At 41.3% G+C, this 20,352-nt stretch overlaps 2 protein-coding genes across 2 annotated transcripts; both read right to left on the bottom strand.

Annotated features, from left to right (window-relative positions):
• Positions 1 to 1,178: 1,178 nt before the first annotated feature.
• On the bottom strand, positions 1,179 to 6,694 carry vmn2r1 (vomeronasal 2, receptor 1). Its single transcript, XM_026313332.1, has 14 exons — positions 6,603 to 6,694; positions 5,719 to 6,010; positions 5,390 to 5,632; positions 5,071 to 5,262; positions 4,794 to 4,919; positions 4,430 to 4,614; positions 4,020 to 4,140; positions 3,473 to 3,700; positions 3,194 to 3,317; positions 2,668 to 2,828; positions 2,366 to 2,561; positions 2,049 to 2,284; positions 1,744 to 1,943; positions 1,179 to 1,476 (listed from the first exon to the last, which is right to left on the bottom strand). The coding sequence occupies exons 1-14, from the start codon at positions 6,677 to 6,679 to the stop codon at positions 1,179 to 1,181; spliced, it is 2,679 nt and encodes an 892-aa protein (XP_026169117.1). The 5' UTR covers positions 6,680 to 6,694.
• Positions 6,695 to 8,387: 1,693 nt separating this feature from the next.
• On the bottom strand, positions 8,388 to 20,325 carry gmps (guanine monophosphate synthase). The gene is made up of 16 exons (XM_026297753.1): positions 20,170 to 20,325; positions 18,634 to 18,806; positions 18,387 to 18,501; positions 17,896 to 17,993; positions 16,943 to 17,046; positions 16,513 to 16,706; positions 15,591 to 15,756; positions 15,216 to 15,367; positions 14,875 to 15,048; positions 14,045 to 14,150; positions 13,690 to 13,805; positions 12,953 to 13,078; positions 11,485 to 11,600; positions 11,253 to 11,383; positions 10,588 to 10,760; positions 8,388 to 10,442 (listed from the first exon to the last, which is right to left on the bottom strand). Exons 1-16 carry the CDS (start codon positions 20,194 to 20,196, stop codon positions 10,341 to 10,343), a joined length of 2,073 nt encoding a protein of 690 aa, XP_026153538.1. The 5' UTR covers positions 20,197 to 20,325; the 3' UTR covers positions 8,388 to 10,340.
• Between the last annotated feature and the right edge of the window lie 27 nt (positions 20,326 to 20,352).

Genomic DNA, 20,352 nt, shown 5'->3' with positions numbered 1-20,352 from the left:
AATTGTCGTTTTTAAACACATATTATTATTGTTATATTTTCTCAACCTCACATTAGTCTTTATGCTTGTTGAACATATGATTAGCCTGAACAACTGTTGGATAGAGCATCAGTTTGGAAATGTTGATTTGAAAAACCATAAAGAAGATTTTTGTCATAAATATACTACCTCCTTTATTAATGAATAGATTTTTTGGTGGAATCAAGTTATAAACACATCACACCATTGTCTTCTTGCCTTATAAAGTTATTCATTAGCAAGCAGTTTACTTTTTGCACATCCAGTAGGTAAAACTGGCAAACTGGTCATTCATTTACTATGTTTCTGTCCACCTGGTAAATGTAAGTCAAATATTCACTGTTTTTGCTTTGTTTTGGTCTCCATCAACTTCTGAGGGAAGACTCAGTCTCTTTAGTTGCTAAATGTGTCACTATCTTCCCCAATTAGCTGCTTAATTTGTTGTCTGATCCTGGTCAGAGAGTAGATGCACAATGTGGCATTTATCGGTGCTGAAAGGGTTTGAAAAGGATGCTAAGATTAAACAGATAACAGACACATATGGTAAAAGAAAGTTTACAGTGTAAACATTTTATACAAATATGTGAATATGCAGGACATATGCTAAAGGATGTAATTTTACAGTCAAATGTGTTTGTAACTGATTTGCAACTAGAGTAACAGCAGAAAGGTATTAGAGGTCATTTTAATTCCTGAAATGACTGAAACAACAGCAGCTTGTTAAAATGTGCTTCAGCAGGACGTTGAAGGCAGCGTAGTAAAGTAAGTAAAACTTACTAAGATCATCCATTTTATTTTCTGAAATAGTAATGTTTCTAAAAATGTATCCTTCAGATGTTTAGTAGTCACTGACGTAACACTTTTCTTTCCTCATGGATATTGTTTAATAAACTCAATCCTATATAATATGAAAATAAGCACTTGGGCTTGACACACACACACAGTATAAATATAAATATTTTGTAAATAATATATATTGTTTATCATTTAAGACCAAATATGATGTTTGCAAAAGGTGAATAACAAGATGAGGAAACCTAATCAGCTGGATCAGTCGGCCAATAAATCAGTGGCACATCTGCCATCTACATTATGTACATTTTCAATTTTGTGGCTCAGATAACTTCTTAGTGCTACTAACCCTAACCCTAACCCTAACCCTAATTATCAATAGCAGTGGTTGCAGTTGTAGCAAGTGAGGCTGAAGTCCCAGTCGAGACTCCGCCACGTGGTTTGGTGTGAGGCCTTAGCATCTCCTCTGTGTTGTGCTCAGGTTTGACCAACAGAACGTAGCACTTGGGCAGGAAGATGCAGGCCAGCAGGCCGAAGCTAGAAGCCAGGATGGCAAAAATCTGGACAGCGACCATGAACTTCCCACGTGTGCTGAGGTAAGCCGGGACAAAAGAGATCCATACAATGAAGAAAACCAGCATGCCGAAGGTCATACACTTCCCCTCACTGGAAGATAAAAAAAAAAAACGTACATTATGCCCCTGAAATATACAGAAAGGGCTTTTCAAATTCAGTGGTGGATCAATTTTACATTGTCTATTCCGTACTTTATGGAATGATGTAGATACATACTACATTCAAAATAAATGAGCTATACATGCACCTACAAGGCAGAGGTTTTCTATAAGATGTTATTTCCTTTCCCCACTGGCTGTGGAGATATTAATATACAGTAACTTCTTCACTAATGGCTGAAACCTTTGTGTTTCCTACCTCCAGTTGTCCTCCAGTTTGCGTGCTATGAAGGCAAAGACGAAGGCCAGCAAAGCCAGCAGGATGTCATAGCCGAATATACAACAGATGAAGACCACAGAGCCTACATCACATTCGAGAATGATCTTTACATTCTGGGCAGAGGTGTTTTTGACTGGGTGTGGAGGGACAATGATGAGCCACACTGTGCATGCTATAGCCTGGGTAGAAGGGTGATAGTGCCAGTAATTTTACTATGTAATATCTGACTGTTACTATTAAAAGGGTCAGAGTTAGATTCAAATTTGTTTTTACAAAGTATTTACCTGTATCAATGTTCCCACAGCAGCTATCGCCCTCTGGTGGGCACAGGTGAGAATGTCAACATCAGGGTTAGCACTGGCACTGGTGTCGTTGTTATTGGTGCTGGTTACAATGACATCAGGATTGCCGCTGTTTGCTGCTGCTTCAGCTGCTGCTTTTGCAGCCTTGGCAGCTGCTTTGGCTTTGGCTCTGGCCGCTTTTAAAGCCTGAGCTCTCAGCATCAACACTGCTGCCTTACCTGAAGCAAAGAAAGATCTTTAAAAGTGTACAATGAATTAACCCTTGTACAAATATATACCTCTATTGACAGTGTACCTACCCATGATGGAGGAGAGGCAGAGAGCGAAACCCAGAGCCAGGGCTACATTGCTGGTCATACAGCTCCAGTCTTGAGGCTTTCCGAGGAAGACGATGGAGCAGAGGAAGGTCACCACCAGCGAGAAGAGAAGCGTGAAACTCAACAGAACATCATTGGCACTCACTAGAGGGGTGCCGATACGCACAACAAACAACGCCTGGATAAAGAAGAGCACAGACACTGAAACACTGCATTTGACGTTACAGACTATTTACAGACTTTCCACAATAAGAATCACAAGGTTTTCCCTGTGGGAATCTCACCCCGACAGCGATGGTGGCTAGAGCACCAAAGGCAGAGATGGCTATAAGGGTGATCCCCAGTGGCTCTTCAAAGGCCAGGAACTCAATGATTTTTGGTACACAGATGTCATGGGCATCATTGGACCAGTAGTCCCCACTGCACAGGATACATTCACGTGCATCTGTCAGAGAGTAAAGGGGAGGGCAGTAAGAGGCCAACAGCATTATCTAATGTGATGGGTGTCAGTGACTCCCACTGATTTTCTGTTGGTAGCGTGAACATCACAGGCAAATGCATGATTGTATTCATTCTGAATCAAACTTGAACCTTGATGGATTAAAACATCATTTATCAGCAAAAATAAGATGGCTCTGAACTGATTCTGATGGCTTTTGAAGCAGTCAAGCAGATCTTATTATCACCTGTCTAAAGTTATCAATAAATGAATTAAACAGATTCCAGTATATCGGTGCTACAGAAAATACAAATGTGTCTGAACAGTATGTTTTTGTCTTTAAAGGTTGAGTTTCAAAGTTGAGTACTGACTGGTGGTGTTGCTGATCTCTCCATCAGCACATGGGATACAGTCAAAGCAGCAGACCGGCTCTCCCTGACGGATCCCCTTCCTGGTGCCGGGCTGACAATTCTCACTGCACACTGACCGAGGAGGCTGCAAAGCAACACATGCACATGCACACACACACAGACACAGACACAGACACACACAGAAATCACAAAGTAAACTTGGACACATGTGTATTAATTATTCTGACACATCTTGATGAGTGTGTGATAAATTGTTGTCTTTGTCAACATGATACTGACCTCCAACAATTCACTGTTCCATATAATGGAATCATTCTTTAAGCTCATCCTGTTTTCAAGAGCTCCTGAGGCATTATATTGTCCCACAGTGATGTAGGAGAGCTCCCCGTTACTATTCAGCTGCCAGTTAATGATGTCATAATATCCCTCCACATCCCCTTCAGTAAAATAGACGTCTTCATTTGTGTTTGGCATTTTAAAACGTACATTCTTCATGTAGTACATGAGCTAAGGAAGAGAGAGGCGGAGCCAGATTAAGGTCATATACATGTAAACAAATGGTTGCACACACACATACACAGACACACATGTATGTTTATTTTTATTCCCCATCAAGACTTCTTTACATTGACTTACACTAATTTCCTGGACACTTACCCTAACCTTACCCATAACCATTCCGCCCATAATCATAATGCATAGCCTAACCTTAAATCTCAAAGTTATCACCTTAAAATTCTGGGGAAACAGGGAAACTGAGTTCCCACAATGCAGTACAGTACAGTAGGAACACAGTGGACATATGTGCACAAACACACAGAGTTACCTGCCATGGCTCAAAGTTTGTGATGTCAGCACAGGTGTTCCCAACAAACGGCCCCTTTCCGTTCACACAATACTCCAGGTTGTGCAAGGCGTGGGCCACAGCATACACGGCTTTGTACACACTGTAGGGAGACATCACTTTGTGTTGCAGACACTTGTTTGTGGTGCTTAAAGCAACAACAACACTAGCAATACCTATCAGAAACTACTTTCTATCACCTTGCATTGTGTGAATAATTCTCAATATCAGCTGCTGACACACATCACTCCAGTTTTTCAAATACAATTTTACACTTAGAGTGGGAGCTAAACGTTGAGAGGCAGATATCTCATAAGCACATATAATCAAAACTACTAACATGGTTGTGCATCAATAATAGCCTACCTGTAGTGTGACTTGTGAGAACTGACCTGTAAGTGATTCGTAACTGGGAAACATCAGAGTAGGTGTTATTGAGCTTTGCCAGAGGCTCTTTTCCTGTACAGAGCCCGGCAGGAACCCCCCTCACTGCCCCAGACATGGTGCCATTAACATCCTGAGCCATCTGTTTGGCCATTTCCAGAGCTCTGCCATAGTTCAGTGTGCAGTTAAACAACTGTGAAACAAAAGTATTGTCAAACAGTTTACATCTATTCAGCTTTTAATACTGTCATTGAAAGTTTTTAGTTAATTGTCATGGGGACCCGCCAGTCCAAACAGAATGTGGGGGTACCGGCTGCATTTTAATTTAAATCTGATTTATGTGGCTAATAAGTGTCGCCCTGATAAACTCACCGTTTCCCAGAATTCCTCAGTGAGCGGGTCAGTGTAGGGGTCGATGCTCAGGAGGTGCTCCTGAAGACCAGGGATGTTAGCCCTCTTCACGCCGAAGCCAATGGTACCTCCCAGCAATGAAGTCACCTGATGAAAACATGCACATTATCAGTCTCCATTTAAACTGTGAAACAGTTTTTATTCGGACTGGACAGAACCTCTGGAACGTCTGTAACTGTTTTAACACCAGTCAGTCAGTGTGTTTTCACCATCAACCATCACTCGACTGAGCACTCACTCCAGGCTGGTTGATCAGGGCAGAGGTGACCCAGGCCTCGCTGGCGATCCAGGTGCGGTTGGTCACATTGTGCTGGACCAGCTCGAGGATGAGAGGGCTAAGGTCTACATCTGATGAGAAGACCACAATGATTTTGGCTGTGGACTCCACCACTGTTTTAACAATGCGCTGGATGTCCGCGTAGGAAGCCACCTGAATATTATACAAAGGGTATACATTTTTTTCAACAGGAATGAAAACACAGAAACGACACTGTATTGATGTGTTTCAGACAACTGGTGAGGTAGTGACATACTGACTGGAAAGATGATGTGATTACCTTGGGCAGTGTCTCAGAGAAGGAGATGCAAACACCAGCTTCCTCCACCTGCTGCTTGAAGTCCTTGATGCCATATTTCCCATAATCATCATCAGCCGCTATGGTGCCCACCCAGGTCCAGCCAAAGCGCAGTACCAGCTGGGCCATGGCTGTAGACTGGTGCCTGTCATTGGGAATGGTCCTCTGGAAGGTGGGGAACTGGAACTTACTTTCCAGGGCAGAGCAAGTTGAACAATAGCTGACCTAAAGATGAGAGGATGAACGTGTTGCCTCATTTTGTTCATTTTCCTTGTCTTTAATGACTTTGATATCACTCACTACTGGCCTACCTGTGGGAAATGATAGAGACCCAGTATCCTAGCAGTGGCGATGGACAGATCAGAGCCCCCAGCACCCACTAGAGCAGCCAGAGGTGGCCCAGTCCCACAGCGGTAGTTGGGCACAGCCTCATCTTGGCCCGTCAGGTAAGTGAGTGTTCCCTCCACAGCTTTGGAGATGGTGAAGCAGGAATCGTAGATGACATAGCCAAGGTCAGTGTTGGGCAGTAGGTCTTTGTTTTTGTTAATTTCATTGATGGCAAACAGCATGGTCTGGGTCCAGCGGAATGTACGGAAATTAAACCTGAAGGATAATGGGAGACTGATGAACAAGCACTATACATTATATTTCTAAAGATCAGTCTTCTTTTACTGTTTTGTCTTTCACAGCCTCAACACCTTCTGCAAAACCGTGTCTTTAGAAAGAAAGAAAGCTGAGAATCATTTACTTAATGAAACCTCAGCCCACCTTCACTATCCGTGCAAAATGTGTATCCTTGATGATTCAATGTATGTTATTTTAGTCTTTTCATGTTGTTACCAAAATTAGCCACAAGAGGACAGTTCACAGTCTTGTTGATTACTGTTGCACACTGCACTGTGAAGCCTGCCTGAACAATAATATGGCTTCTGTAGCTAATTGGACCCAGGGGTGCTGCTCTGCTCTGTCTTGATTTCTGTACTAAAATCATGAGGTTAAGCAATTTCATAGGCTGCTCATGAGCAACACTTACATGAAAACTGGTTTTCATTTCAGCAAATATGAAATAATTTAGGTTTGCTGGGTTTATTATCTGTGATAAATTAAAATCATTCTAACAATGTAAAAGAGACTAAAACAACAGTCGTGAAGATTAATAGATGTACATGAACAGTTCATAAGTGGCTCAACTCACCCCTCACACCCAGAGGAAATGGGCACTCCTGAAGTGTTGCCACTGCTTGAAATAATCCTCTTGTGAACAGGAAACATCCCTCCAATAACAACCTTCTTCTTTTCTACATTTTTGTAGCCACTCAGGTTGAACTTGGCCTTCAGCTTGCACGTGGACTCTCCTGATAGATATCCATAAAAGCAGAAAAAGGTCCATAATCCCACCAAGAGACGATTGATTTCCATGCTTTGAGGATGCTGAAAAGATTCAGGAGAGCTCTGTCTGTGGTAGAAAGCAAAGTGTGACAGGTGTCTTATCTTCTCTCAAGGGAGATATTCTGCATGAGGTAACTTGAGAACAGAGTCATTCGTGCAAAAGTGAAGAGGAGGATGTTGAATTACAGTGAGAAGCTAAGGGCATAAAAATTAAAATTAAAATTAAAAGTGAAACAAGAAAGATTTTGTTTAGTGAATGTTAGTAAAGCATCATTTTCTCATTACTGCTGCATAATATTAAGGTGTTACAGTGGTGTTGCATCCCTCCAAAAGCCCACACTTGGACCCCCAAGCAGACATAAATACACTTCTGCATAAAATAAATTCAAAGAAACATCAAATAATTAAATCTGTGCTCCCGTAGTTTTCTGACTCTCAATCGTTCTGTAAATACCAATCGGTTCATTAGTCTGTGCATGGGTCAACTGCAGAAGACAAACTGCCACAGGCCAAGAGTTAATTGGCAGCTGCATGTGGTAACTTGTACAGTCTTTACACAACATGATGGCATGGCTACTGTTCCAAAATTGTATCTTGTCCCCTGGGTATGGGTCTGTGGTGTGTTGATGGGTGACTGAACTTGTCTGCACTTGTCTCTCAGTCAGTGGGGACAGACACACCTGAACCCCCCACCATGCAGAGGAACATCTGCAGGGTAACAAAGGCCAGCTGCCCATAAACAGGCTCTAAACGTCTTTCAACAGTATGGTTACTTACTGTAGTTTTACAAATATGACATCAAACTGTGCTAAATGGAAGTTTTCACCCAAAGCAGCAATCTAATAAAAAAGGAAGAGGTCGAGATATCTCGCTCGTACAGGGACTGATAATTGATTACTTTCAGTGTGTGAGAGAGCATGTGAGTGATTAAGCCCTTGTGACCTGTCTAAGGCACATGAGAGACATCTGACTAATACTGAGTTCTTCAGGAAATCAATTATGTATCGCAATTTACAGAAAGTCTCATTTCAAAGGCCAGCTCTGTACAGAGGCACATGGGGGAATGAAAGAAGGGCACTCTTGTCCAACACACCCCAGAAAGTTGTGTGTCTGCTCTACTCTAGATCTGCACAACATTTGAACTAAGTTGAGCAAACTGCATGTTTTCCACTCAGGTGAGGTATGCTACATGGATCCAGTTTTAAATTGTGAAATTAAAGTAGAAAAATTATCAGACCTGATTTAAAAATGTGATTTTTGGTGCAGCACAGTTGAGATTTGAAGTCATTCACCTACATCCATATTAAATAAAACATAAAACAGTGCATTTCTTCACATTCTGCATTTTGCAACCTTTCTATCATTTTGGGGTTTAAACATTTTGGTGTTCCACTTCATTAGCAAGATATCAGTTCAAAACAAAACAAAACTTGAGATGCCAGCTTTATGCTTCCAACTCTGCTTTTGAGACAAAATATGCTGAAATATGACTGAAAAAAAGATAAAACAAAAACACATGGTAATATCTTAGACATAAAGTATGAGTAGAGAGTAGAGTTAGAAGCACGTAAGAGTTTAATGACAGAAGTGAGAAGTTTCAACATGGAGATCTTTATTAAAGCTCAGGTTTCCATTGTACAAATGTCATCATAGTTGAAACTGCATGCAGTGGCTTGGTTTGAGGCACATTACTAAGGAGAATGAGCATCGTTGAACAAAAATGAGAAAAGTAAAACAGACATAAAATTGCATAACTTAATCTTATCAATATTGCAATTAAATCCAACTAAAAAATTATATGTTTGTCATTATCAAGCTGTTGCTTTCTATGGAGATGTAGAACATTGTAACATAAAATACGCACATATAAAAGGCAGAACAGAGGGAGAAACACTGGTAGCAGTTAAGACAAGTTAGGAAAACCATTCATTTTGCATTAGGAGTATTTTGCCACTAAATGTTAGGGATATAACGGAGGATGAGAGGCACAAAGACAAATTCTGGAGGCAAGAGAAGAACCACATCCGAATGAAATGTTTCTAATGAGATACAATACACTTTTTAAAACTCAGTTAAACCTGAGCACTGTATTCAGTGACGTCTGAATAACAAGACTGAAGACTAGAGGTTATGATGTGCTGAATGTGTAGAGAAGTGAAACGAAGCAGTAATGTCTTTCTGAAACAGTGAATTTCTGTTAGAGATGGCAACAGACAGTGATCTTGTCCTGAACTTTGACACTACAGAGCGACACACTCAATAAGGAGAAGTTCCCACTGGATGTATGTTAATAAAGCCCCAATGCTTTATAAGTGGAAAAATAACAAAATGTGCAAAAGCTTTCCCCTGCACAACAAAACAGCAGCCAAATGATGAAGTGACAACAGCAATTTACACACCGTGATTATAAACTCTACTGTATAATTTTGTATTATTAGTCCTCTTGCCTGTTTATACTTCATAAAAAGCATACATATTGCAGCACGAGGAGAAACAGTGCTATATCCTCCTTTCTGGAAACAGAGTCCAGGGTCAGGTCATACCAAAGGTAGCAAAAACAAACAAACAAACAAACAAAAAAAAAAACAAAAAAAAAACAGAACAGGCACATAAAATTGCCTATCACATTGGCCTCCTGCTCAGCTGCACATCAGCCATCATACTGAAGCAAATCTTGGCCTGACTGCTGTCCACGATGGTTAGAGCAACAAGTCAGCAGATCTTGTCAACAAATGTAACTCAGATCGTCAGGAGCCCAAAATATATATATCACCACAGCATATTGTAGTTTTGGCAAAACAAAAAGCTTAAAAATTGGTGATTGGTCTCACTGGTTGTCTTTTCAGGTTTACTTCTGCACAGACAACCTTCATAGCACAGTATACAGGCAGAAAGTAAAAAATGAGAAATAGAGAGGATAGTCTTAGGCTGAGAACATTCTGACCTACAACAGTAAAATAAAAACATCTGACGAAGAAGGAAGGAAACACCTGCTGACAATTTTAAAACCCTCATTCTGCTGTTCGGTCTTTTTGTGACACTATTGTTTGCTTTCTTTTATATTTAGCTGATCCTGTAATGCAACCTCAGGCACAACATCAAGTCCACGTTCTGAACTTTCACAGCTTCTCACCACTTTCCTTTAATGGTTGACCTCAAAAAAGGAAGCAGCAATTTACCTTTTCTTCATAGAAAGGAAAATACATTGTTGTACATGGATCAAAAAAATGGCAATATATTATCAATAACCAACATTAATCAATTTCTATCGCCAAAAATATTAAGACCAGGAAGGAGTGGTGGGGAGAGCAGAGCGGTAGCACCTCTGCATGTGTGCCAGTCACAGTACGGTCTGCCTTCCAAGGGAATGTTGAAGAAAGCATTGGGTGAGAGGGGGAGGAGGAGGGGGGGGGGTGAGGGTGGGAAAAGGCTTGAAGGGAGGAAGGACAGAGTAGGGAGAGAGGAGTTCACCAGCCCTCTCTGATATCTGTTGAGTGTGTTTGTGCATTGCGTGAGTGTGTGTCTTAATATGGTGTGATGTGTTTTATTCCCACTCTGTTGTACCAGGTGGTTTGGAGGTCAGATCATACATGACTCTGGAGATGCCTGGGATCTTCTTGATCTCATTTACCATCTTCAGCACCACCTGATAAAAATAAAAAAGACAAATAATTCTTGAAATGCTGAACAAGTACAAAGAACAATTTACATAAATTAACCCATGACTGTAGGATTGCTGCAAAGCACAAAGAAACACTAAGACAGAGTTGAGAAATTGGATCACGGTATACCTCCTCTGGGATATGGTTGCCTGGCATGGCAGGGATGCCAGTCATGAAGTCACTGGTAATAAAGGTACGGACCACGACTGAGCGCCGGCAGGACGGCTGCTTTTGCAGAGGGTCCCGGTCAAAGTGCAGCGGGGTCAGGATTACTGGCATCTGGCTAATCTTACCAGAGTATCCTGAAAGAGATTAAAGTTCCAAATCTGATTTTTTTTTTTTTAAATTAATGCATCAGCTCTATCTATATGGGAAAACATGGCAGTCACAAAAAAAATATGAAAATTTCTCCCTGTATTTAGAAATATTTATGAAGTTAGGTTTGGTACTGTGACATATAGAACTTTGACTTAAATTGGCACCAACAGAAACCAGAGCAACAGTCAGGAGAGTATAGGCATATTTATTAAAGAAAAATCTTCTCACTAGACAGTACAGAAAATTGCTCAAATATTTGGCAAGTCTCTGGCAACATATGAGAGTACTTGTGTGGATGCAAGTATGCAAAAGTTTGGTTCTGTAAGTGGGTATATTTATGGCAGGCTTGGAGAAAGCAGAGATCAGCTTTTAGAAACTGTTAACTTGCCCTGTGGTTGGATCCTTGTTGTATTTACTTGGGTTGCTCACACACACTCACCAAACATAAACTCTCCCCTTTACACACACGCACTTACCAGACTCTCTAAGGATAGAGTGAGCTACGAAGTCAGCCTGTCTGAGTGTGCTCAGAACGCCTGTGGTCAGGAAGGTTGGGGTAATGTCTGTTGGTGGCTCCTTCACATGGGACCCAAATATATACACAACTCTGGACAAAGGAGAAACATGAATAGATGAACATGTATCAAATATATTATATTAATGAGAAGAGATGAAGAGTAAAGCAGTGGGCAAAGACGTGTGAAATACCTATTGATGTTATGGCACATGCGAGGGATGAGTCTGGCCAGGAACATGAGCGATTCCCAGTGTGGAGATTCTTTACTTGTAACCCCACATACGTAACTATAGGATCGACAATCACCCTGAGACAGACACCAAAAATTACTTTAATGTATTTTTAAGTATTTTTAACAAAACATCCTTATGATAAAGTCATTACATAGGAAAAAGAAAATAAACATGAAAACCTTAAGAAATGTCAGATTAGTGTATAGTTCAAGCAAAAAATGTTAGGAATGTGTGCCATTCCTAACATTTTTTGCTTTAATTTCCCTAAATAAGAGACGGCATTATTGTTTTTTTCTTCCTAAAATAAATTGCCCTCGCAGTGAAAGCTGCCTGTGTCTGTCTAACATTTCCTGTCTGCCCCACAGTTTGAGGTTTAGGCCAAATTTAAAACTCAAGCAAGAAGTAATAGGACACACCCTCCCACAGATGCATACAATCAGTATAGTCTGCGGTGTCTAGGTAAGGGCAGCAGACATGACCATCATCCTCTCCAGACAACACTCAAGGTTACTATGAACTTCTGTAATGTTTTGTTGCCATGTTTAACTGTTTCTACAGGGTACACCCTTCACAGGTCAGAGACGCATTACTCAACAAGGGGAAAAAAACAATAAAAACAAAAGTTGCTACAGATTTCTCCCTAGAATAGGAAAAGTAAAAGAAGTAAGAAAACTGAGAAGTGTTTTGTGTGTGGGTGTGTCTGGTGGTTAACCACTAAATTACAGTTAAAATAGAAGGAGACAAACAGGAATGCCACACTGTTTAAAGACCTAACTGCCCTTGAGGTATTTACTAGCAGTCTAAAGGATTCTCCACATACTGACAAGTCAGACACTCAACAAACAAACAAGCTGCATGGACAAAGCTTTAAAACAGAAACTTAATGTTTACTTGACCTTTTATGGGGGGAAAAAATGTCAGATGACTACATTTAGGCTCCACATCACTGTGTGGACGGTGAAAATGTGTAGATTTTAAATAGGTGTTTTTAGACGGTGTGCAGTTGCCATCCCCGACTCCACTGTTTTCATGGTAGGTGCCAGTGGCACAAAGAGATGGAGTGAAGCGGCCGCTCTTGTGAATACACACAGCTCTGTGCTGCTGCTGTCAGAGTTCACAATAGTTCAATGTTTTCAATTTTCTGCCACAGATGGCTGTGTGACCATGGCAACCACAAAGACTACAGAGAGGGAAACAATAACTTACAGCAGCATAATTTATACAGTGCAGCAACATCAGCTTCAAAGTCTGGTTACTTGCTCTGAGACAACAACGTTTATAATACTAGTTAGAAAAACCTGTTATAACCTTGTGTCATACTGTGCTGTGTCACTGTGTGATGAGATTAGGACTAGGTGGACAGCAGTAGTCTGGTGTAAAGCTTGGTGGGATCAGTACAAAAACCTCAAAATCCAAACTTGCTTACCTGGACGCCAACAGTTTTGATGGGCAGCAGGAAGGCATTGAGTGAATGAAGGCTGGTGATCTGCATGAGCTTCTCCTCCTCCTCATCTGATATGCAAGACTTGACTCTCTGCAGCAAGGCATGGGGCTGGAGGGGAGGCAGATTTTAAAGCAATATGTACAAGTGGAAAAGACCGATGTTTCTGATGTATATGGGCTATAAAGCCATTCCTTCAGTAGCAAAGTGGTAAAACGTGTGCTACGATACAAACTAGAAAGAAACTAACAACAAACTAGAAAACTCAGTTCTTTAGGCTGTTGGTTCAATATGGCCAAGCAAAGCAAAACGGCCTTCTCATTTGGTGTTTGAGCAAAGGTACTGGTATGGTTACTTGGCTACAGACAAACACTGCTGTTAACTTGGCAGTTTTATTGCTGGACTATTTGTTGACTTTATGACTAAGTTTTTATATATTTATGCTATACTGATTTAATGACTAAATATTTCATCAGTAGTTTGTGATGCTTAGTAGTGATATACTCTATAGTTTCTGATGGAGAGCAGCTGTGAAGAAAGAAACTTTCCAGAAAAACAGAAGGAGCATACTGTATCAGATGGGCTTATTCTGGCTATTGGTAGCAACTATATGAATGGGAATCAAGTTAGTCAACAAATGTTTAATAGCTCCACACATGTAGAACATAAGACAACCAGTCATTAAATTTTTTTAAACATATCTGTATCTATAGCGTTCCTACTTTTTTGACGCTTGCAGAGAAGTCTGTGATGATTTTCAGAATGTTGTTTGTTTCAGCAAAATCCTTACAGATGTAAGGTTCCTCAGCACAAATCACTCTGATAGATAAACCAGGACCTACAGCCAAAAAAAGAGAGGAGGAGCACTGAGAGGAGTGATGTGTTATAAATCAGGAATGTTTAGAGTCTTTCTGTTTAAATAAGCAACTGTGTACAAACGCTAAAGAGACAACAACACAGGAGATTATAGTAGTAGAGAGATCAAAAGCCAACATCACTGAGCATCATGCTAATGCAAATCCCTGCATAGTTTTGTCAGAGCAGTCACATCACAGGTGTGTATGTTAATGTACTTGCCAGGGAAGGGGTGTCGAGACACAATCTCTTCTGGTAGGCCCAGCTCTCTCCCCAGCGCTCTGACCTCATCTTTATGGAAATCCTTCAGTGGTTCGATTACTTTTCCCTGGACGATCACAAAAAAGTGGAATCAGCATTCCACCAGTGAGACAGTGAGCAACAGCCATAGATGTGCACAGTTTTGTATTTATTCAAAAGAGCTGAGCAAAACAGCGAAAACAACAAATAATATATGCGCACTAAACTGCAAATTATAAGGAATGTTAGTCACTCATAGGAGCCTCAGTTTGACTTTGAGTGTGGTAAAATACTGAGTGGAATATTAAGGACATATAGATCCACTTTTAATAGAAGGGGCTTCCTCATTTTCCATTGAAAGCAACACAGGATACAGAGGAATGGCACAGTTTGATTAGTACAACTGAAGTATCCAATTGTTTATCTGTTGTAGCTTGATACAGAAAGTTTTGGGGTCCCTTTATCTCTCAAAGTAGCAGTGCTATTAAGAGACACTGCTCACATTGTCTGTTCAAAATTATTGTTTTTATCTCATCACAGAAAGTTCAGAGTAGTTCTGGTTGAACACTAAGAAGACATGTTTTGTTAAGGCATGAAACTTAGCTGTTAGGATGACCTGTTGTGTTAGGATGACCTGTTGTGTTAGGATGACCTGTTGTGTTAGGATGACCTGTTGTGTACCTCTATGCATTTACAATTCTAAAGGCACAGTGGGTTTAACTATCTCCTGAATATCATGTATGTTCTCTGAAGCAGTGGAATGTATCAGAGAAATGAAAGACCTTCAATATGTGCAGGCATGTGCACAATACCTGATCTCTGAGTTTGCGGATGAGTTCAGTGTCATTGTGGTGAGTTTTGATGACCTCTGCCTTGCCGCTGGCCATATGAGAGGCACTCTCAATAAGATCAGGTCTCAAGGTACCCTGGGCCAAGAAAACCTCCTCTGGCTTCAAATTCATCTCTCCTATTACTTCATTTGCCACCTGCAAAGTAACACAGTTCAGAAAGTCAGATAAACTAACAAACTAACTAACAAATAAAGGGCAAATAATACAGCAAAGCATTGGTATTGGCAGAAATAAAATACTATAGTGCAAAAGCATAAATTAAACACTTTTCTTATAAGAATCATTTAAAAGCTAGTACTCACTTTGACAAATGTGTCTCCAATGATTTTCCTTTTCTCTTCTGGGTTGGTGGTCATGTTCAAGGTCTTACTGATGCGTTTCCGTGGTGTCCTGTCCTCCTCAGAGATGGGAAGAGTTGTTGTTCCGTTGTAAAATGTATGAGCTGCATTTACCACTGAAACGAGCAATGTTTTACAGGAGAAAAAAAGAATGGCACAAGACACAATGTGAGAAACATAAAAATTGTGACCTTCTTAAAGACAACATCTACCTAAACTGGCTTATTAATTCATTAGAGACTCCTACAATATCATCTACGCAGTAACTGTGTATAGCAAGAGCTTCATTCCTTCAATATGATATGACCCTATCTTTAAGTCATTCATTACGATCCCTACCTTTGAGTTTAATGCCCAACTTGGTGAGGGCCTCTTCCACACTCTGACTCTCTCTTTTTCTCATAAACCCATTGTCGATGTGAACCGCTATCACCTGGTCCTGGTTGAGAGCTTTGTTCAGGAGAGCTGTGCACACAGTGGAGTCAACCCCACCACTCAGGAGCACCTGAGATAACCATCAGAAACCAAGTAGATCCAGGTCAATTTTTAATCTTGTCAAACTAGGATCAAATCAGCCAGGTAAGAACAGCTGTCACCAGTGTAGCACAAAGCCAAATCTAAGGTATGTGTGAATTCTCTCATTTTATTAGTCATGTTATCTTTAACATCACAAGAGCGTTTGGTGTTCAATCTGTTGGCAGGCCTAAATATTAACACTTGACCCTGCTTTGCTTCTAATTAACTGACCAGCTCTTGGGAATCACACACCCAAAGTGTCACTGGCCAAAGGCTACGGTAAGAACAACCTACAACCTAAGAGAACAGTAACAAATAGTGAAGGCTGTAGCCCTGAACGTGATTGAAGAACAAGAAACAGTGGCTTCATGTACTCTATAGATCTAAATCCTCTCCTTTGAGCCTGTTTCCTACACTCCTTTATCCAACACTCCCCCGAGATGAAGCCCAGTTTGAAACCACTGAGGGAGTCGACTACGTCTTTCTAGACAGAACAGGGTTTAATTTGAGAGTTTAATTGGTTCTACTTAACTTCCCACCACTGCTGCTGCTGTCACCACTTCCTGGGCAGCTACCACACTTCACATTAGCGAAAAGCTTTAGAGATTCAGCCAAATGATCATGATCAAGTGAAAATACACTAAGAAACCATTACACTGTTTTTGTCTTTTTTAAAGTCATCTCTATGCAATAAAAAGGGTTTGGACACTAATCCCACACTCAGGAAAATGCAAACTTCACTTACCAGTACTTTAGATTTATCTACTTTTTCTTTGACCTCATTGATGCAGGCCTGCTGGCGGTTCTGCACAGTGAAGTTACTCGTGCATCCTGCAATCTCAAAGAGGAAGTTACGCAGCATATCCATGCCTCGCTCTGTCAGGTCGACTTCAGGGTGAAACTGGGTCCCATACAGCTTCTTCTGTTCATTGGCAATCCCTGATGGTGAATACACAGGATATGATAAGGGGATGCCTTTTTAAGAAAACCCTAAAGCTAAAGTAATAACAAACCAAAAGATTTTTTTCCTCAGAGGCTACATCAGATAAAACATACAGTCTGAGAAAAAACAAATACAGCTGTTTTCAGGGCATGGATATCAGTCTATAACCTAATCTGCAATTTAATTGTAGATTATACTAATCATGAAAATCTCTATCTCACACGCTGCTCACCTGCAATGATGTTCCCTGACTGAGCCACCACTTTAAAGCCATCAGCCACTTTATCCACACTGTCTCCATGGGTCAGCAAAACCATTTCCTCCTTCTGAAGGCCTCTGATAAGATAAACACACACACGTCAGAGGAAGATGTGTTCAAAAACGTAGCTGAATGTGTGCAGCTACTGTTTTCAGTGTGTGCATTTGAGTTAGTGTGAGAAGCAGACGCCTGCAGCCTTCTATTTTAGACTCTGCAGTGTTTGTGTAAAAAGCAGGGGAAATATGTGACTGCTGGAACGCTTCTGCAGTTTATATAGTAAATATGGCACAGGGACAAACCCACTTAGCAGCAGCTGTATTTTACATACTATCCACAGCACTTTGTACTCAGCTCTTTGGGAGATGGCACTGTAAGTTTGCTAGCTGAAGTGACTTTTTGAATTTGTGCTCACCTACTAGTGACAGCTACCACAAGGCAATACATAACCATGTAAAAATGTGTAGAGTAAAAATAAAAGAGAAATTTCTTACACAAATAATCTGGTGGGTTGGAGAATATTGTAACAATGTGGGCCTTCAGTCAGTGAGAGCAAATGGCTGCACAATGTCTTACACTCCATAAAACAGCTCACCAACAGCGTTCCACTGTGGCTTTACAATAGATATCGGATGTTCCATTGAAAAGCTTTGCATTGCTGTAGTAAATTGCAGTGTAGTAGATGCACCATACAGGCTGGCCACAAGAACACTATTGTCCTCTCTGCATTTACACACTGGAAAAAACTAGCCGAAGAGCCGATGCTGACCAATAAGGACGTTTTGCTCCACTGCCCAACACCCATACATTTCTCTACAATGTGTCTTCAAGAAAACAATCTGAACTATGGTTTATTTGGCCAGATATTTATAATATACTACCACACAAAAGACAAATTTTCATTTTGTCCAAATGAAAAACCATATTACCTGAATAGGGAACAAGTGTTGTCCAGTCCAATATTGAACACACCATCTTCCCTCACACTCTTTTTGTGTACAGTGCCACCAAAAACTTTATTCATCATCTGTAACACAAACAACGCACATAAAGGCAGAATTAATACTTGACCCAGGCTACATTTAGTGCAAGGCTACAACTGCATGCTATTTAGTGAAAGGTTCTAGAGAATGGATAGCTGCACATTTTAATATCCAGGCTATTTTGGAAAATTGAGCAATTAATGCTCTCATCTCCCTCAGCTAGTGTCAAAGTGCCCTTGAAGAAGGCGGTGAAGTCCCAGCTGGCCCAGTAGAGCTGCACAGCAGTCTGGTGTAGAGTGATAGTAGAGTAAATGATTGTAATGAAAAAGCTACCTTGAACAAAGGCGTTGTAGAAGAAGGATGGGTCTACCTAATCATTATAAGAGCCCCCCCTTGGTTTAATTTTGCTGTGTGTATGCATACATGTGCACAGTTACCTGCATCCCATAACAAATCCCAAGAACAGGCTTTCCCATAGTGAATATGGCAGGGTCAAACCAGGGAGCATCCTCTGCATACACAGAGGCTGGACCCCCTGATATAATGATTGCCCTAAGGAGTAAAAGAGAGTGAGAACAATTAAGTTATGACACAGTTAAAATACGTTTACATGGATAGAATAGTGTTATGATGTTTCTATGTGTAAAAAAAAAAAAAAAAGAAACAATTGGTTTTCGTTCTCACCTGTAGCCCTGTTCTCTGATAGCAAAGGCTGGGGTCTCTAAAGGAAGGATCTCGGAGCGTACACACAGCTCCCGCACCCGCCTGTCAATCACCTTGCCATACTGGGCCCCAGCATCCAAGATCGCCACTGCTCCCTCATAAGACCCATTCTGCTCTGCACTGCTGAACTCCAGCTGTGGACACACACAGTCATGTTTATAGTGCTAGCAGAGTTTGTACTGAGCTGAACAGACTAATAAGGACACAGAGAAAGTCTTGCACACTAGTGTGTATTTTAGTGAGGGGGACTGACTATCATACAAAAAATACAGACTTAACACTGGTCTCAGCATCTCAAGTGCAACACACTTCTTATAGATTTTCATGTGCTCCACCTCTGACTCAATTAGGCCTAACATAATTATAAACATGTGAGCTGCAATACAGTCACTTTTGTGAGTAGAATCACATGAAACTCACATGTTAGTCTGTGGTTATTATTAAATGCTGTTTAAACGGTATGCTCTCTATGGCTCTGACACAACGCCAGGATGGTTTTGCTGAAATATATCCGCAGATCAGAGGTTGGAAAACTAGTAACTGTTAATTCTGTGCAAGAACTAGGGGTAAGTCACATCTCTGACAGCTGATAAACGACAAAACTGGGTGGACAAGAAGAGAAACGCGATCCCACGTGGTTTCAATAAACAACTTGCGTTAGGCATCACCCACGATTTGTTACCTCGCTAAAGTAACATTTTAGAGTTTGACCGCTAAAACACAACCACAGCAGCTCTGGTAGTAAAATCATTAAGACAAATACGGGGCAATTTCACAGCAAACTTTACCAGAGCAGCTGGTTAACACATTAGTAGTTACTTCCCCCTGTTGTCAGACCGGTAACTCAAGTTGGCTCCAACTAGTTAGCATCGTGACGACGTTAGCAAAGCTGTCAGTTAACGCCAACTCAAAGTGCGTGACAGCAACCGAATGAAATAAACTAGTTTGCCACAAGCGCAATGTCACTTTCTAAAATCAACACCAGAGCTATCATAATGCAAGACTTAGGGTTAGCAGTGCTGTCATTACAAATACTGCCTGCCAGGCTAATGCTAGCTAGACTTAACCGTTCCAGCATGCTAGCTCACGAATAGTATAAACAGTAGTAATTAGCATTAGCCTGTTAGCAGCTGGCTAAGTTAGCGGGGCTATGCTAAAACCCACGCGGTGCTCGGAGGCAAAGGGTCTCGGGGTCGGCCACAAGAAGACTGCCACCACGTTTATTGGCGAAATATGTCAAAGGTTAGATTTGTGCTAAGCATCACCAAGACAGCTAATTAGCCGCTACGAGCAACACGTTAATGCAACACTGCAACAGGCATACACCAGCACAGTCGGTGCTCCTCAGCGGTAACGTTGATGCTCTCTAACTTTCCCCCCGACACACACACAGGCCGTGTTAAAACAGGAGAGGACTACACCGGCCACCGGGGTACTAACACGAAGTGACCCGGGCTGCCCGATACCGGAGCAGCGGATAGATCCAGCTGCACTGACCTTGCTGTCTCCGTTGCACAGAGCCATGGATGACTGCCGTGTTGAGGAATGAGCTCTCCCCTTCGCCTCGGTGTCCCCGGTCTGAGAGAGAGGGAGAGAGAGAGAGAGAGAGCTGCTGCTGCTGATTAGCTCCTGGCTCAGCACGCCGACTACTGTTACCAAAGCAGATTGGGTTGTTGGTTT

The sequence above is a fragment of the Mastacembelus armatus genome, chromosome 13 (assembly GCF_900324485.2).
Source record: "Mastacembelus armatus chromosome 13, fMasArm1.2, whole genome shotgun sequence".
In the NCBI taxonomy this organism is placed as follows: domain Eukaryota; kingdom Metazoa; phylum Chordata; class Actinopteri; order Synbranchiformes; family Mastacembelidae; genus Mastacembelus; species Mastacembelus armatus.
The sequence above is the reverse complement of the archived record's forward strand: the minus strand, read 5'-3'. Positions and strand labels throughout refer to the sequence as shown.

What these genes read in the sequence shown, in the direction of transcription:
- vmn2r1 (XM_026313332.1), bottom strand. Translation starts at nt 6,679, where the DNA reads ATGTTTCCTGTTCACAAGAGGATTATTTCAAGCAGTGGCAACACTTCA. An exon ending in GTCTCTATCATTTCCCACAG is followed by an intron (nt 5,633 to 5,718) that starts GTAGGCCAGTAG and finishes TCTCATCTTTAG; the next exon opens with GTCAGCTATTGTTCAACTTG. An exon ending in CTGCCTCTCCTCCATCATGG is followed by an intron (nt 2,285 to 2,365) that starts GTAGGTACACTG and finishes TCTTTGCTTCAG; the next exon opens with GTAAGGCAGCAGTGTTGATG.
- gmps (XM_026297753.1), bottom strand. Translation starts at nt 20,196, where the DNA reads ATGGCTCTGTGCAACGGAGACAGCAAG. An exon ending in TCCGCAAACTCAGAGATCAG is followed by an intron (nt 14,151 to 14,874) that starts GTATTGTGCACA and finishes GTGATCGTCCAG; the next exon opens with GGAAAAGTAATCGAACCACT. An exon ending in TCAAAACTGTTGGCGTCCAG is followed by an intron (nt 11,601 to 12,952) that starts GTAAGCAAGTTT and finishes TGTCTGTCTCAG; the next exon opens with GGTGATTGTCGATCCTATAG.